The sequence below is a fragment of the Heteronotia binoei genome, chromosome 13, assembly GCF_032191835.1.
Source record: "Heteronotia binoei isolate CCM8104 ecotype False Entrance Well chromosome 13, APGP_CSIRO_Hbin_v1, whole genome shotgun sequence".
Classification (NCBI taxonomy): Eukaryota; Metazoa; Chordata; class Lepidosauria; order Squamata; family Gekkonidae; genus Heteronotia; species Heteronotia binoei.
In genome coordinates, this window is record NC_083235.1 from 62,591,224 (window position 1) to 62,608,468 (window position 17,245).

General features: G+C 42.5%; 1 protein-coding gene and 1 pseudogene across 1 annotated transcript; one reads left to right on the forward strand and one right to left on the reverse strand.

The window, feature by feature from the left end:
• The first annotated feature begins 195 nt into the window (after positions 1-195).
• LOC132581063 (14-3-3 protein gamma-like) lies at positions 196-963 on the forward strand (annotated as a pseudogene).
• Positions 964-2,359: 1,396 nt separating this feature from the next.
• RFNG (RFNG O-fucosylpeptide 3-beta-N-acetylglucosaminyltransferase) lies at positions 2,360-17,245 on the reverse strand. Its single transcript, XM_060253531.1, has 9 exons — positions 17,020-17,245; positions 11,265-11,829; positions 9,648-9,696; positions 9,066-9,168; positions 8,020-8,173; positions 6,544-6,629; positions 6,300-6,465; positions 5,037-5,122; positions 2,360-4,840 (listed from the first exon to the last, which is right to left on the reverse strand). The coding sequence occupies exons 2-9, from the start codon at positions 11,760-11,762 to the stop codon at positions 4,774-4,776; spliced, it is 1,209 nt and encodes a 402-aa protein (XP_060109514.1). The 5' UTR covers positions 11,763-11,829; positions 17,020-17,245; the 3' UTR covers positions 2,360-4,773.

Below are 17,245 nucleotides of genomic sequence, written 5' to 3' on the forward strand. Positions count from 1 at the left end.
CTCTTAACCCACCGTGGATGGGATGACCCAGCGTAATGGGGTTTCTTATCTGGTTTGGTATTTTTTTACTGGCGTGTATGATATTTTGCATGGCTGGAATGGAATAGGTTGGCTCTTCTACGATATTCCAGAACTTTCCAATAACATTCCATAACTTTCCTGTTCCTGTGGCAATACTTGTTACCTACAACAGTCAGTATGAACCTTCCTCTGACCCATACAGGCCAGTCTGCAATCCTCGGTCTCTCCCTCTCAGTGCTGAGTTGCAAGCAGCTGGTGCAGGGAGAACAGCTGGCGGAACAATGTGGCAGATACACAGATACGGCTGCTGCCATGAAGCAGCTTGTGGTGGCAAGCAAGGATCCATTAACCCACTCAGAAAGGTCCTTGCTCTCTGAAGCCTATACATTCCTAATATGAGATTGCAGTGCCTCTTGCCATCAGCTAAGGCACTCTGGAACAGAGTGCTGGAAAACAGAAAGAGCAAGCCTGAGCCTATTGTGAGATCATTGAGGAGGAGCTGGAAGTTGACCGCTGGGAGAGTCTTAAGACTGTTAGACAATGCCCTATTGGAACATAGCAGTGAGACAGATTATGAAAGCTGAGCCTTTTACCTGAAAATGAAAGAAGAAAACTACTGCTGCTTAGTTGAGGTAGCCCTGTCTGCTGCTAAAGAGACTTTAGTGAAGTCTGCAGCTATAGCCTATGAGACAGCTCAGGAAATCAGTAATTATTGCATGGAATTTACTAATCCTTTAGCTCGGACCCTGGATTACACTATGAGGCTGTCAACAACCCTCAACAGAGACAACTAGACACGCAAGGACTGCCTCCGCTAAAGCCATCGCTGCCCTGGAAAATTTCAGTCTAGAATACTACAAGGAACCCACAATTATTATGTAGCACCTAAGGGGCATTATGCAGGGCACCAGTGACCCACCAACCACAGCAGGAGGAGAGTAGCGGGGAAGAGTTTGAAGACTAACATTGTCCTGAGCCGGCAATTAACAACAGTGAACAGAACCATGGGACCCAGTGATGGGTAGTTGTGTGCATTCATCCCGGTACCACATCCATCCTCTCAGTGATTAAGATAGGTGCAGGTATCTTCTGTTTCTTAACGCCAAACCAGAAATAAAAGTCCCATTTCTCAAGCCCTTCAGCTCCACCTCTGTCGAGGTTTAGATCTTCCCGATCATCACCTGATGCTGGGGACTAGCAAGGCATGGACAGTGCTATAGGGGAGGGGAAAGCCAGTTTGGTGTAGTGGTTAAGTGTGCGGACTCTTATCTGGGAGAACCGGGTTTGATTCCCCACTCCTCCACTTGCACCTGCTGGCATGGCCTTGGGTCAGCCATAGCTCTGGCAGAGGTTGTCTTTGAAAGGGCAGCTGCTGTGAGAGCCCTCTCCAGCCCCACCCACCTCACAGGGTGTCTGTGGTGGGGGAGGAAGGTAACGGAGATTGTGAGCCGCTCTGAGACTCTTCGGAGTGGTATATAAATCCAATATCTTTTTCTTCTTCATCTTCTATCATGCCCTACCTGCTGATTGTCATGTGCCACCCATCTGGACCAGTCACTGTCAAAACACAGAATGCAGTCTAACTGCCCTGCCGGATGGTCAGTGTCAGCATGATAATTCTATGATTTAAATAGAGATTCAGCCCTTTTTCACTGGAAGATGTTATTGGGGGAAAGACAGGAAGTAATATTCTACAGCCTAAACCCACAAGAATGCGGTAAGGAACCATGTAATACGGTACTTAATACAAGATGCTTGAGTAGACCCTAAGAGTTTAATGATCTTTCTCAGAAAGTTTGGCAAGAAATTCCCTTGTGGCATTATAGGTCAAATTCAGCACGGACAGCGGATGCACGTTAGTTGGCAAAACAGACTCACTTCTAGAAAAGTTTAATATTCTCTGGGGAAGAACTAAGATAGTTGTTAAGGCAATAAGTATAAACAGATAAGAAACAGTTTATAGTTAACATAAAAATAGATGTTGCAGGAATGCACTGAAGGTGGCTGTGTTGGCAAATTGGGGCATATGAACGACATAATAGACTCAGCACCCTTATCATATAGCAAAAACTGGCGATCACCCATTACTGACTGTAGTACTTAGTTTATTTTTCCTGTGCCTTAAAATCATTCCCCGTCTTGTACCAATACCAATCAGACATCAAAACCTGCAACAGACTTAGTTCTTTATTGTCTTGTGCTGGGGTTTCAAAGGGCATCGTGTTAAGAAAAAGCTTATATTTAAGAAATTATACCCTGAAATTGCTAGGCTCATAAAATGTTACTGCAGTGCAGGATACATATGGCTGGCTTTCTCAAAGATGATAAGAAAAATATGTACTTCTAAAAATATTTATTTGCTGAAAGGAGGATGGGAACTTCATGGGGAATGCTCTTGCATTGTTAGGCAGCTGAGGCTGCAACAGTCTCATCATGTACAAACACAATTCAACAGTCCAAATCAGTTGCTTTAGGTCAGTGCTCTGCACTAACGAAAAGCAGGTACACGCTACAGCTTAGAATGCTACACTATGTGCCAAAGAAACCAGGTTCTGCATTGAAAATTAATCATGCAAATATGCCAAATTTGAGAATTTACTGAACTTCAATTTGGGGGGCTACGAATGGAGCAGTGGTGGTGAAAATGGAAGACGTACAGCAGAATAATGGAAAGGGCAGGAAACAGGACATGGCGGAGAACACTGCACAGCAGGAGCTCTCCCGCACCCCCAAGACACATCCTGCCTTCCTGAAACGTTTTGCACAGATGCACACTAACAATACATTTTCTTGCAATTGTGGGGTTTAAATTTGATATCAAAATCTACATTCCACTCTCATATCCACATGTATTATAAAAGGCCCATGGCAAATATTCTGTTCCCAGTGTTGTCTCTAAGTGCCAATTGTAGCAACGTAAGAGATGCATCAGCTGTGGTGGGAGCACTCGACATGCGGATTGTACTACATGCTGATGCCGCCACAGGGACCAAAAGGAGTTGGAGTTATACTGTCAAACATCAGCGGACCAGCAAACATAATCACAACTGTTCCCTTGGGGCTTGCAACATGTGAGCACATCTGGCAGTCATGCTCCTCAGAGGTGCATTATGTACATAAGGCACAAAAACTGGAACAAAAAAACCAAAACAAACTTTAAGGCAATTATTTTAAGAACAGTTTCATTCCTTCTCCTTTGTCCAGAAGAGTGTGTGTATGTGTGTTGCTTCTTCAGAAAGGAGACTGGAAATTACAGAAGCTTATACCCTACCAGCTGTCAATATTTACCACTTCCTAAAAACAGCTCTTCAGCACATTTACCTTAAGACAGCTGGCACGTCTCATACAAATACATCATATGTTCCAAATACATCCAACATGTTCCAAGCCTTTAAAATGGTTGTCTGCAGCTAATCATACGTGTATATATATATATATGCATATGATTAGCTGCAGACAACCATTTTAAAGGCTTGGGACATGTTAGCAGACTGATGCACTCCTTCTGCATAAACATCCTAATTTTGGTGGGTTAGATGTTATGGTGTCTTAAAGCATTATTCATAGATTCAGACTATGCCCCCTTAGACTTTAGTGTTTATCCTTAGAAAGCCAGGGGAGGTTCTATAAAAGGCTTGTTAAGCGACTGTCTCATCTCAGGACCATGTACTGTATTCCTTTGCTTTGTTCCAGAGTGCAGCTCCTTTTGGCTTTTGGTTGAATCCTGCCACAGTACTGAGAAGAAGGTATAACATTCCTTTCATATGAACACTCTCAGGTCGGGAACTCAGAAATGTCTTTTATGGTGTGGATTCCACCAATCATGGAAGGAGCAAAAATGCATTAAATAGGATCAATTAATATTGTCATCTCATACATCCAGCATATTGATTGTAGCGTGCATCAAACTATGGAGTCCAGTGACAGTCTAAAAAAGCAAGGATTGTATGGTGGTCCAGCCAACATAATGTGGATTTTGATGTCTTGAAATAGTGGTTAGTGCACAGAATGTTCAAGGCAAACATGCTTTAGGTGAAGGTCACAGCAGAAGACTTGTATATGGCACAGCTTGTGAAACAGACAATAAGCCAAGAGTGACATTTACAGTGGCATCCTTAAGCAGGTCTCCTCAGACTCAATGAAACTTACTCCTAGGAAAGTAGGATTGCATTATTAGTTTGAACGTACTCCAACATTTAACAACCTTAAAGATAGGAGGTTCTTTGCTTAGAGCACAAAAGCAAGATGTTTCTGGGAGAATGCCTTCTGCGTTTGCTAATCTGTTTTGTTTGATTAGTGGGAAGCCACATCTAGTACTTCCAGAGTGATCCTACAGTGATTTAGATGGGGGCGAAATCAGAAAAAAACCGCAGGTGAAACTTTCATGATTATGCTATTGCCCCAAATAGGAACTCTATTTTCATACCTGCAGTCTAAAAATGAAGTTTTGTACTTTGTACTCCAAGCATATTTATGACTATTAGCCCTCAACCGTATTGCTACAGTACCTGACTGTTGCATTCCTGAGGTTGTACAAATGCAGCAAAGTATAGATTCAGCTTTAGCTAACTGGACATCCATGAGATTGGGAAAAGAGCCTGTCAAATATGGGTTATTACACATAACCAGATATCTTCCAATAACCCGGAAATTGGCTTGGACCTTATCTTTGTACTTCTCTGGCAAAGCCACTCCTAGTTCTCATTCAGAGAAAGAGCCAACAGGAAACAAATGTGGCGGTTAGGTGAGATGTCACTTCACTGTTACCGTAGGGCACCAGGAAGTGTCCGGATAGAGTAGACAGTGGACAGTTTTGAATCTGAAAAGAGAAAGGCATGAAGTCACAGGATTCAAAGCAACTTGGCCTGAAAGAATTTACTGCTGTAGGAACACTGGTTATAATTTGCTAATATATTTGACAAAGTAAATGTCATTTCCTGCCCATTGCTTGGAGTTATCCTCCATAGCCAAGCAAGCAGGGCAAGAGATTTCATTCGGGAAATTTATGTACTCACCGAGTTGGATCTTGCTGTACGCTGAACATTTCTCCCACGCTCACAACGTTATGCTTGTTCTCAGGACCCCCGTAGCTTAAGGTAACCTGGGGAAAACACACATACAAGCATCCTCAGAAACTACACTTGCCGGAGCATAGTAACCAAATATGTTTTGCGGGGCGGATGATAAGATGCCTTGCGGTCTTTCCACAATGAGTAGCGGCAGTCATGTGAGAAGAAGTTATATAATATAATGCTGCGGTTGAAGTATTCTGCTGACCATTCCCAGGACTGGGACATTACAACATCCCTGGAGCAAGGTCAGCCAAGGAAACCCTGTAGCACTAGCAGCACTGGAGGGGTCACGGGGCTCAGATCTGCATAAGCCTCCACCCACTGGCACTGTCGCCATGGCCTGGCCCACAGCACTACAAGCACCACAGGGACTGCCTGGCTCAGCTTCCTTCTGACTGCCAGAGGCCCTCAGGACATTGGTCTGCTGGGAACTTTATCTGTAAATTCAATGGCCCCCATATTCCCACCCACTAAGGAGAATGCAAATATAGTTCAGGCCCAAATCTCAAGAAAACAGGTGCACCCATATTGATAACAGAATGAAGAACACCGTAACAAAACAGGTCAATAAAATTCCAGCCTCTGTACAGATCACATCATTTGTTGCAGATTAATTAGTGGAAACCCGTCAACTTAACCAGATTTCTGATGCGGTGAATTTCTCCATAGTTCCTTCTCTTCATTGAAAAGCTGCATTTAGGGTTTTCCAGCCATATCAGAAATCCAGCCTTTAAGAGGCCCCAATTTGATTTATAGTTAATCCCAGCAGTTGAAATTGACCTTGTATAATGGTTTAACTGTTTTATCTAACTTTTAACTTAATTTATGAATGTAACTTTTAACTATATTCTAACTGTTTTTATAGTAATGATTGTATTTTACTGTAATCATGGTATACACCATGTCCTGTGAGCCGCCCTGAGCCTGCCTTCGGCGGGGGAGGGCGGGATATAAAAATAAATTTATTATTATTATTGTAATTTGAACACATATGGCTGTTTACATCCACATCTTATTTAATCGTCAACTCTTCTATGATTTTCTATAATTTGTGGGGAGATATTTGTGAATGTTCTGCATTGTGGTTGGACCAGATGACCCTGGAGGTCCCTTCCAAATCTATGATTCTATTATTCTTTTTTATGGAAATCTATGGAGCAGAAACTTCTGGTTGTCCCATTTAAAGTAGGCAAAGTTTGCTCATACCTGTTTGAAAACTGCTTCACCACGTAGCCGCTGCAGGTTTTCCAGGTGTGAGTGGAACAAGGGGCTGTGGTGCAACTTCACTTCCAACAACCCTTCAATGATGTAGCCAACTGTGCAGTCATCAGGGAGGCGAATCCTCTCAGCAGTGCTGATGAAGCTCCCCAAGCTGCCACAAGACAGGAACTGAAGAGTAAAGTCTCCCTAGGTTCTTATGACGGATGAACATTCTCTAAGCTGTACATACCTAGCCCAGGGGCTCATTTTGAGGGCAAGACCTCTGCTGATACAGAACCCTGCTCCACCGGTGGCAAACCAGAACTTCACAGTGGCCTAGCAAGATAAATAAAAAGCTATTAGAAAAACGATGGACGGTTTAAACTCAGAAGGACATGTCAGGGTCTATCCCAGGAATATAAGTATTTGAATGCTTAGCTTTTGTAACTCAGCAGTCCTATCAGATTTGCCCATATGGTCCAGATTTCTGTTGAAATCCAACAAGAGGAGCAACTAAACCACTCATGGTCAACTTTTAAGTGTACATAAGGTCATTAAAGAGACTGCCATTCAAATCCAATTATATGCTGATTGCTGGTCTGATTCTTAATGCAACCTGCAGCTATGCCATTTGCTTAGAAATAATGCCCACTAAGCTGAAGAGAACAGCTTCCCATGTAAATGGGCTTGGGATTTCAGCCATACCACATACATTATTGCAGGGCAGAACAGTCAGCAAAGTCACTTTTGCCTGCAAATTAGCAGAACAACAGAGAATTGGTTCCATGCAACAATCTGTTCAACAAACCCGCTTGTTTCCTGTCCCATATTCCAGAACTTAATTATTTTCCCCTTTTGTCAGCTTATTCAAATAATTCTCTAAGACGGTTGCTATGCTATGTATTGTCAAACTGTGCATAAGTTACAAGACATACTTTCTAAGGGCCTCCCCACCTAAATAGTTAGTGAAAGTACATGATGCCACATGAATCAGAAGAAAGAGAAGACTAGCCTTGGTCCATGTTCCTGGCAACTGGTTGTCTGAAGGTTTGTATCAGATAAACTCTCTGCTTATTCCCACATCCTGTAGCAGAATTACAGAGCAGTGCAGCACCTATGTAGATCTGAAGGACAGAGTCTGAACACTGAGAAAGGGAATTGCTTTTTAAAGGCACCTCTATTGTGTGCTTTCCTAGCCCAGAACTGCAGTGGGAACTCTCAGGGATTTCTTTGGGCAGCTGTACCATTAATTGGCATGGCTCCACTGGCTTTACTATGAGACGCATATGGGGAGGGTAGTAATTCTGTACCTTCCTCATGAAGGGAGCAATATTACAGCATAATCTTTGAACATGTCACATTTACACAACAGAGATATGGTAGTGATGACTTAAAATCAGGTAGTGCCTATTTCCAGCCGAGTCATAGCTAACACAGCATTTCTGTCAATTGCCTTCTGTGTTTAGAGGTGAATGAAATGATGATGCCTGAAAAAGGATGCAACTAATACTGAGTGGAAGCAGTTGCATAAATCCATTTTGCACCTGATTTTTCAGTGAAGTATTTCCTAGTTTTGTGCTGTGGTGAGGCTCGGAAACCTGGTTCCAAATTCCAAAGAAGAGGACGGAACTCCATGCAGTAGGATTAAGAGGATATGGGGACAATGCAAGAATCTGATCTGTCTGAATTTTGAGAAAGCAATGACCCAAGCAAAGAACATGCTCACTGATCCATCGTTTCGGACATGATCTGCTGCTTCAATGGGATGATCTAGACTTGGTCTCCCAACATAGACATCTTGGCTGTGTGAAAAGGCAGACAGGAGATGCAAGAGATTGTGCAGGTTCACATAGTTGTCATCATCCACATGACAAAACCACCTGCAAGAAAAGTAGAAATTAAAAAAACCAAAATAAAAGTCACAAGCTCTCTCTCTGTTAAGCTATCTTGGAAAAGGGTCTTCACCTCTCAGAATCATAGCAAAGAGCATATGTGGTTCTTTGACTAAGAAGAGACAACTGGATTCTTTATTTGAAAGCCAGTATCATAATGCCCCTGTATAAATCAATGGTGCGGTCTCATTTGGAGTACTGTGTGCAGTTCTGGTCGCCGCACCTCAAAAAGGATATTATAGCATTGGAAAAAGTCCAGAACAGGGCAACTAGAATGATTAAAGGGCTGGAGCACTTTCCCTATGAAGAAAGGTTGAAACGCTTGGGACTCTTTAGCTTGGAGAAACGTCGACTGCGGGGTGACATGATAGAGGTTTACAAGATAATGCATGGTATGGAGAAAGTAGAGAAAGAAGTACTTTTCTCCCTTTCTCACAATACAAGAACTCGTGGACATTCGATGAAATAGCTGAGCAGACAGGTTAAAACGGATAAAAGGAAGTACTTCTTCACCCAAAGGGTGATTAACATGTAGAATTCACTGTCACAGGAGGTGGTGGCGGCCACAAGTATAGCCACCTTCAAGAGGGGTTTGGATAAAAATATGGAACACAGGTCCATCAGTGGCTATTAGCCACAGTGTGTGTGTATATATAAAATTTTTTGCCACTGTGTGACACAGAGTGTTGGCCTGATCCAACATGGCTTCTCTTATGTTCTTATTTGAACATATGCAAGGCGTGTGTGCATTGAAAGCTTATAACCAGAATAAAACTTCCTTGGTCTTAAAGATGCCACTGGACTCAAACTTTGTTCTGCTGCTTCAGACCAACACAGCTACCCATATGAATCTACCAACTGGAATAGTGTCCTCACTTACTTTTGCCCAGATTCAAGGAATTTATCATATTCCACAGACATCTTGCAGCAGAGTGCTTGGCGGGTGTGGACAGCTGAGCAGTTGGTGTTGATCATGTGATCCCCTATAGTAGAAAGATATTTTCAGTGAGGAGCCTGCATGGTTTGCAAGAGAAACTAAGAATATTAAGGGCAGCACTGCTGGATAAAACCAAAGGTTCATCTAACGCACAAGGTTTATTCTGGCTGGCTTCACCTAAACCAGAAGGTGACTGTAGATTTGCAAGTGACCCCAGGAGTCATCCATTTCAATTAAAGCAATAATACGGGATCTGTACAGCACATGCATACCACAACGTTTCATAAAAGAAAGAAATCCCAAGTGGCAGAACAAATACTTTAAACCCCTGGAGCCCCACTTAAAGGCTGTCATGCAAAAGGCTGGGAAAAGCCCCTGCTCAACACTTTGACCTACTAGTCAGGGCAGATAATAGAAGGGAGAGTAGATGGTTGGTCTGAATCAACCTAAGCAGTGTCTTGTGTTTTGAACTCATCTACCCATAAAACCCAGCTGTGCCTGTCAGAAATGTGGGAAGAAGCTCACCGGCTCTGTGACGCAGTTCTGGATCCTCCCAGTCTGTAAATATAAATGTCTGAGGGATACAAGAAAAATAAAGACTTAATTTCTGGATGATTTCTGAGTAACCCTAATGGATTTGCTTCAACTCCTTTTCCGCTGGCAGTAGAGAGGAGGAACAATCTTGCCTGATTTTCCTCCTTGCTACAGCCCCATCCCATGTTGTCTCTTGTTCCACACATGTCCCACTAGACTTGTCATGACTTTTTGGGAAGTCAATTGCATATCCATGTAGTCATGTGATCCTAGTAGAAGAAACAATATTTCCAAGCTGTGAATTCTCTAAAGGAACAAGAAATGTACCGGCAAAATAAAGTCTTAAACTCTGTACAGCTTGAAGTCTCTTTACCTTTTCTAAATTATAAGTTTTGAAGAGGAACACTAAAGTGCTGACAAAGCAAGCTTTAACTTTGTATAACTGCTGTTTGCCCCACTGGGGGACCTTATATGTAGCCTTCAATCTAAATAAGTTTCCCCAGCAGGGCAAATAATAATTTGCCAGGGCTTTTACAAGTTAAGAAATGATGGGGAATTAAGCCCCTTCTCCCTGTCCACCACAATCCCTGTCCAAATCCGGCCTGTGTATCTCTAGGAACTAAGCTCTGAAAATGGATGGCGCATGTTTAATCAACAGGATTCATGGCAATCATGTGGGGGGATACAAGGACTTTATGCGTAAATTGGCCAAACAGGTCAAGAGAAAGTCAAACTGTATAATACTGTAAAAAATAACAGAAGCTCACCTCTTCTCAACCCAGAAAATCACCCAACAAGACAAGGGATGATGCAAGAAAAATCTTTCTTTTTGTTTAGTTTGTCTTATGCCCCAGAAACTCAAATACCCCAGAAGCTCAAATACTTTGGCCACCAGATGAGAAGGGAGCACTCACTGGAGAAAATCCTGATGCTGGGAAAGACAGAAGGCAAAAGAAGAAGGGGACGGCAAAAGATGAGATGGCTGGACAGCGTTACTGATGTAACAAACACGAATTTGAGAAGACTTTGGAGGATGGTGGAAGACAGGAGGGCCTGGTGTGACTTTGTCCATGGGGTCGCAAAGAGTCGGACTCGACTGTGCGACTGAACAACAACAACATGCTCCAGAAAATAGGTCTGCTTTGTAGCAGCTAACAATCATGCTGATGGGTGGTAGGAAAGCCTACCAGGTATCAATATCTGGTCTGAGAACCAGATAGCCACTGAAGCTGGCTTAAAGGTGGACCTTTAACAGTCTGTCTGAATTCATAAAGTCATGGATACGGCTGCCATTTCCCCCCGTGTCACCAGGGGAAGCTTTGTAGCACCGATGTAAGCCTTCTCGGGTATCTGGTCTGGCATTGTGGGAAACATAATGCAGGACTAAATGGTCTGTTGGTATGGTCCAGCAAGGCTCATCTTTTGTTAATTCTGGAAAGACTGCAATCCTGTACATACATTTCTGGGCAGAAGTCCCACTGAACTTAGTGGATCTAACTATACATAGAATTGGATAGTAAGAGCCTTAAAACAATATTGTAGCTAACAGAAAAATGTAATTCTGTTGAATAAATGAACATTTTAACTCTCTGGGAAAAGTAGTCTTACCTGCCCCTGAGCCTTGGAAATCCATGTTTGAAAGAGTAAGTTCAACCTTGTCTTATGGTATTTTCGTGTTGTTTTCACAGCAATAAAGATATCCTTTAACTCCAACTTTTCCTTCGCAGAGACTCTGTCAGATCCCACATGATTCGCCCTAGTGTACCATGGATTAATTGGGCTCTCATGCATCTTGTTGTTAGCTTTCAGGCTGGATGTCCCAGCGTCTATGACATGAGGGCTCCATTCTTGTATCAGTTCCTCTTTCATAAACGGTACAATATTGTTAGTTTCATCATTCAGATTATCAACTGAACTCGACTCTGCCTGCTGTGACTGGACCTCACTCTTGTTAGAAGCGCTGAAAACGGAAGGTGGACGTGGCTGTGGATAACTTCTAGGTCTCCAATTAGCTTGGAATTTGGGGATTAATAAGAGGAGGACCGCACAAAAGATAACTGAGAGCAGGAAGCAGATCTTACTGAACCGAATGCAGGAACAGCTCATTCTTCAGCCCAAAGGGCCTTTGCCATGTTGTAAGATTGGGACATGTTTCCAAGTGAAGAGGAAGCCTCTGAGAAAAATAGAGACTGATCACAAACTTGGCACAGTAAAACAAATTTCCAGCTATATCGCATCCTCTTTACGGTTCTCAAACACCACAAAGGTCCACTGAACTTTCAATTTCTTTCCCTTGCCTGGTTAGTAACAGTACAAAGACTGCTGGCGCCTTTACAGGGTGTGGTCACAGACGCAACCTGCAACCTAATTAATAAATGCATTAATTACAACAAATGCAAACTTAGAAGTACACATTAACTAGTAGAGGAATTGAGTTCTTGAAGAGGCTGGCTCAAAACTAGGCAAACAGCAGCCCTGGGCACTCACACCTTCAGATCTTGTAAACCCCTTATTAGCATCCCTGCTCAGTTCAAAGGCAGCTCAGGCTCAACTAACTAAGCATGATTTTTTTTTTTAAAAAGGTCAGTATTCTAATGTTATAAAGCTGAACATGTTATATACATTAATAAGGGAGCACGAGTTTTTAAAAGCATCTTTAACTATGCTAAAATAGAAAGAGATGCAACTAAAGCAGAGCCCCCTAATTAAAATCAAGTTATTCAAAAATCCTCCTGTTGCCCTTAGGAGTGTCTCTTCTATGTCGTTTAACTCTATTTCAACAATCACAGTTACATTAAACCTGATTGTTTTGTCTAATCCCAAGCTCCACTCGCTTAACATCAATGTATTTAAGGCAACAGCATTCACAAAAAAAAGGACAACTGTGAAAGAACCTTTTGCAATGTAGTCACATAATTTTCACTTATTTATTAAAAACATTTATATTCTTCCTCTCCTTATGGCTCAAGGCAGTTTACAAGAATAAAACATTTTCAAGCAAATCAGAATAAAATAACAAACCTCAAATCCCCCCACCCCAAAAAAGATGCTTGCCATTCAAACCCCATTCCCTAGAGCAGGAGGTAGGATGGCACACTTAATTAGGCATGCCCTTATTCTGTACAGAATTGGACTATCCGTTTCACAGACATGGTCTGTCCTGGAACTCTAATAAAGTTGTTCTGAGTTTCCAAACAGAACAGAGGGCCATACATAAGAGTAACAAAATGAAAACTAAATTTCCACAATGCACCTAAAGTAATTCCAATAATTCCAAATGCAACTTCCCCCCAAACAGGAGGGAGAACAACAGAACTGTAGCCTGTCCCGGTTTATTTTCAGGCAATAAAAAAAATGTTGAGCATTTACAGGAGCTACCTAACCGCATCAATTTCATAAAATGACAACAACAGTATTTCTGTTTTGAGTCCAGTGGCACCTTCAAGATTGACAAAGTTTAAATCACAGTATAAGTTTTCATGTGCAAGCACACTTCGTTAGATGCAGGAAACAGAAAATATGCACACGAAAGCTTACTCCGTGAATAAAACAAAAGCAGAAGTCATAGCACCTTTAAGACCAACAAACTTTTACTCATAATGTAAGCTTTCGTGTGCATGCACACTTCTTCAGACCAGGAATGAGGTACGGTAAGCAGAGCTACATATAGCTGGTGGAGTTTAGAATGCAAAGTGGTACAAAGTTAAAATCCAATAGCAGAATAGTAAGATTAACAAATTCAGAAAACCTTTGATCTGGGTTGCATTACTGTGGGAAACCAATGAAACAATAACTTGTCAGAATGTGAGAATGTCTGTTAATTATTCTATTGCTAATAAGCCTGGGTCAAAATGAGGGCATTTTTTCCCCAGAAGTTTTTCCTGTCCAACTAATTTACCTTTTAACATGTAACATAAATATATACATCATTCTAGTTTACCATTAGAAAAATACATTAAAATATAGTTCCAGAAAGATTTGTTGTAGATCCTTCAGGTGAGAATCCGTCAGGAGGATCCTACTGACACAGAGACTGACCTGAAGGATCTACAACAAACCTTTTTGGAACTAAAGCACCCACCTGATGAAGTCAGGAAACAGATTAACAAAGCCAGAATGATACCTAGAGAAAACCTGTTACAAGACAGATTCAAAAAAGACAACAACAGAATACCACTAGTGGTCTCACACAAAATCTTGCCTCACTAACGTGTTACAGTTCTTTGAGGGGGTGAAAAAACATGTGGACAAAGGGGACCCAATAGATGTTGTTTACCTTGACTTCCAGAAAGCTTTTGACAAAATTCCTCATCAAAGGCTCCTTAGTAAGCTCGAGAGTCACGGAGTAAAAGGACAAGTCCTCTTGTGGATCAAAAACTGGCTAATTAATAGGAAACAGAGTGAGTATAAATGGGCAATCTTCGCAGTGGAAGACGGTAAGCAGTGGGGTGCCGCAGGGCTCAGAACTGGGTCCCATGCTCTTTAACTTGTTCATTAATGATCTGGAGTTGAGAGTAAACAGTGAAGTGGCTAAGTTTGCAGGTGACACTAAATTTTCAGGGTGGTGAGAACCAAAGAGGATTGTGAGGCACTCCAAAGGGATCTGTTGAGGCTGGGTGAGTGGGCATCAACGTGGCAGATGAGGTTCAATGTGGCCAAGTGCAAAGTAATGCACATTGGGGCCAAAAATCCCAGCTACAAATACAAGTTGATGGGGTGTGAACTGGCAGAGACTAACCAAGAGAGAGATCTTGGGGTCGTTGTAGATAACTCACTGAAAATGTCAAGACAGTGTGCGATTGCAATAAAAAAAGGCCAACGCCATGCTGGGAATTATTAGGAAGGGAATTGAAAACAAATCAGCCAGTATCATAATGCCCCTGTATAGATCGATAGTGTGATCTCATTTGGAATACTGTGTACAATTCTGGTCACCACACCTCAAAAAGGATATTATAGCATTGGAAAAAGTCCAGAAAGGGCAACTAGAATGATTAAAGGTTTGGAACACTTTCCCTATGAAATGCTTGGGGCTCTTTAGCTTGGAGAAAAATCAACTGCGGGGTGACATGATAGAGGTTTACAAGATTATGCATGGGATGGAGAAAGTAGAGAAAGAAGTACTTTTCTACCTTTCTCACAATACAAGAACTCATGTGCATTCAATGAAATTGCTGAGCAGTAGGGTTAGAACGGATAAAAGGAAGTACTTCTTCATCCAAAGGGTGATTAACATGTGGAATTCACTGCCACAGGACGTAGTGGCAGCCACAAGCATAGCCAGTTTCAAGAGGGGTTTAGATAAAAATATGGAGCAGAGGTCTCAGTGGCTATTAGCTACAGCATATTATTGGAACTGTCTGGGGCAGTGATGCTCTGTATTCTTGGTGCTTGGGGGGGGGGGCAAAGTGGAAGGGCTTCTAGCCTGACTTGTGAACCTTTTTTTTTTCGGCCACTGTGTGACACAGAGTATTGGACTGGATGGCCCACTGGCCTGATCCAACATGGCTTCTCTTATGTTCTTACAACTCTCAACTGAAAACAGTTCAATATATCATCAATGACATACAATCTCAGTCTATTGGACAGTGACAACTCTCTTTCAACAGCACTGGGGGGGTGGGGTAAACCTTTTATTGCACGCAGACAGCCCCCTAATCTCAAACAACTCCTCACCCACAACAATACAACATCTCACTTGAGCATGGACACTGGTACCAGAGCTTGCAATAAACCCAAGTGCCAACTTTGCTACCACATACAACCAGACCACACAATCACAGGACCTATCAACATTAACTACACCATCTCAGGCTCCTTCACTTGTTCATCTTCTAATATTATATGTGCCATTAAATGCCAACAATGCCCTTCGGTTCTCTACATAGGGCAAACGGCAAATCCCATGACAAAGGATAAATGGACACAAATCTGACTTCAGGAATCACAAAACTGAAAAACATGTGGAAGAAGACTTTAACCATCCAGAACATTCATTGGGTGACTGCAAAGATGCTGTTTTACTGCAAAGGAACTTCAAGAACAGAATGGAGAGGGAAACTGCTGAATTACAAATTATTATGAAACTTGGAACAAACACCTCCCCAGGACTGAACAGGAAAATTGGGGTTTTTTATCTCATTTCATATGCTAAACCCACTTTCACCAAATATGGCTATATATCCACAGTATTCCAGCGTATTTCTCTTTTAGGACAGTATATAAGAATAATGTTTTTTGAATAGACATACTCAAGCAAGGGATATTAGCTGTTTGTCTCATTACATATACTAAACCCATCTTCCACTATATTTTAATGTATTTTTTTTCTAATGGCAAACTAGAATGATGTATATATGTATGTTACATGTTAAAAAGTAAATTCTCTCTCTCTCTCAGCTTGACTTGGCGAACGAAGATTTAAGAAGGGTGCAGTAGTCCACGTCTGCTGCAGGCTCGCTGGTGGCTGACAAGACCAATGCGGGACAGGCAGATCCGGCCACAGTGCCTGCAGGGAAAAGTCTGATTTGGGGTTGGTGCTGTAGCAGTGCGATTCTTCCTCAATCTCCTTTTGTCCTCAAGACCAGCTATGCGTGTGTTCTCAAAGGAAGAGACAGCCTGGTGGATGGTGTGCCTCCATGCTTTGCGATCTGAGGCTAGGTCAGACCACTGGTGATGGTTGATGCGACAGGTGCCAAGGGATTTCTTCAAGGAGTCCTTGTACCTCTTAATTAGTTGGACAGGAAAAACTTCTGGGAAAGAAATGCCCTCATTTTGACCTAGGCTTATTAGCAATAGAATAATTAACAGACATTCTCACATTCTGACATGTTACTGTTTTATTGGTTTCCCACACTAACGCAACCCAGATCAAAGGTTTTCTGAGTTTGTTAATTTTTACTATTCTGCTATTGGATTTTAACTTTGTACCACTTTGCATTCTAAACTCCACCAGCTCTATGTAGCTCTGCTTACTGTACCTCATCCCTGGTCTGAAGAAGTGTGCATGCACACGAAAGCTTACATTATGAATAAAAGTACGTTGGTCTTAAAGGTGCTCCTTGACTTCTGCTTTGTTCTACTGCTTCAGACCAGCGCGGTTGCCCACCTGTGAATAAAACTTTGCCGGTGTTAAAAATGCCACTGGACCCAACCTTTGTCCTGCTGCTTCAGACCATCAGGGCTGTCCCACCTGAAAGTAGTTTTGTTGGTTTGTTTCCTGGGACACTTTAACCCCCCCACCGCCAAGGCCAGTCTAGGGACGCGAGACCAGGAGCAAAGTCTGGAAGTCTTCCCAACCCGGTTGGCCTGAGGACTCCTGCAACCCCGAGTGGTCACCATGGCAACAGGGCATGACACACACCTTAACACCCCCCTTCCGCCGCTGGACGAACGCTGCGGGGATCCTGGCCGGTATCTAATTGCCGCATCGCTAGGGAGACTTTCTCTTTCAAGGGGCGGCGAAAGAAACTGCAGTAGCCGCTGCTCGCCTCGCTTATCAGCGACTTCGTTTAGGCTCCGGAGCCATCGTCACACCCTCCTGCAAACGATGCCGCGGCTCCTTTAAGGGCTTCACCTGTAGGACGGAC

Bases quoted from the DNA above. Each gene is read 5' to 3' on its own strand.
- RFNG (XM_060253531.1), bottom strand. From the start codon at position 11,762: ATGAGCTGTTCCTGCATTCGGTTCAGTAAGATCTGCTTCCTGCTCTCA. The intron at 8,174-9,065 runs GTAAGTGAGGAC...CTTTTCTTGCAG, and splicing joins TTCCTTGAATCTGGGCAAAA to GTGGTTTTGTCATGTGGATG. The intron at 4,841-5,036 runs GTGAGTACATAA...TTCTCTTTTCAG, and splicing joins GTACAGCAAGATCCAACTCG to ATTCAAAACTGTCCACTGTC.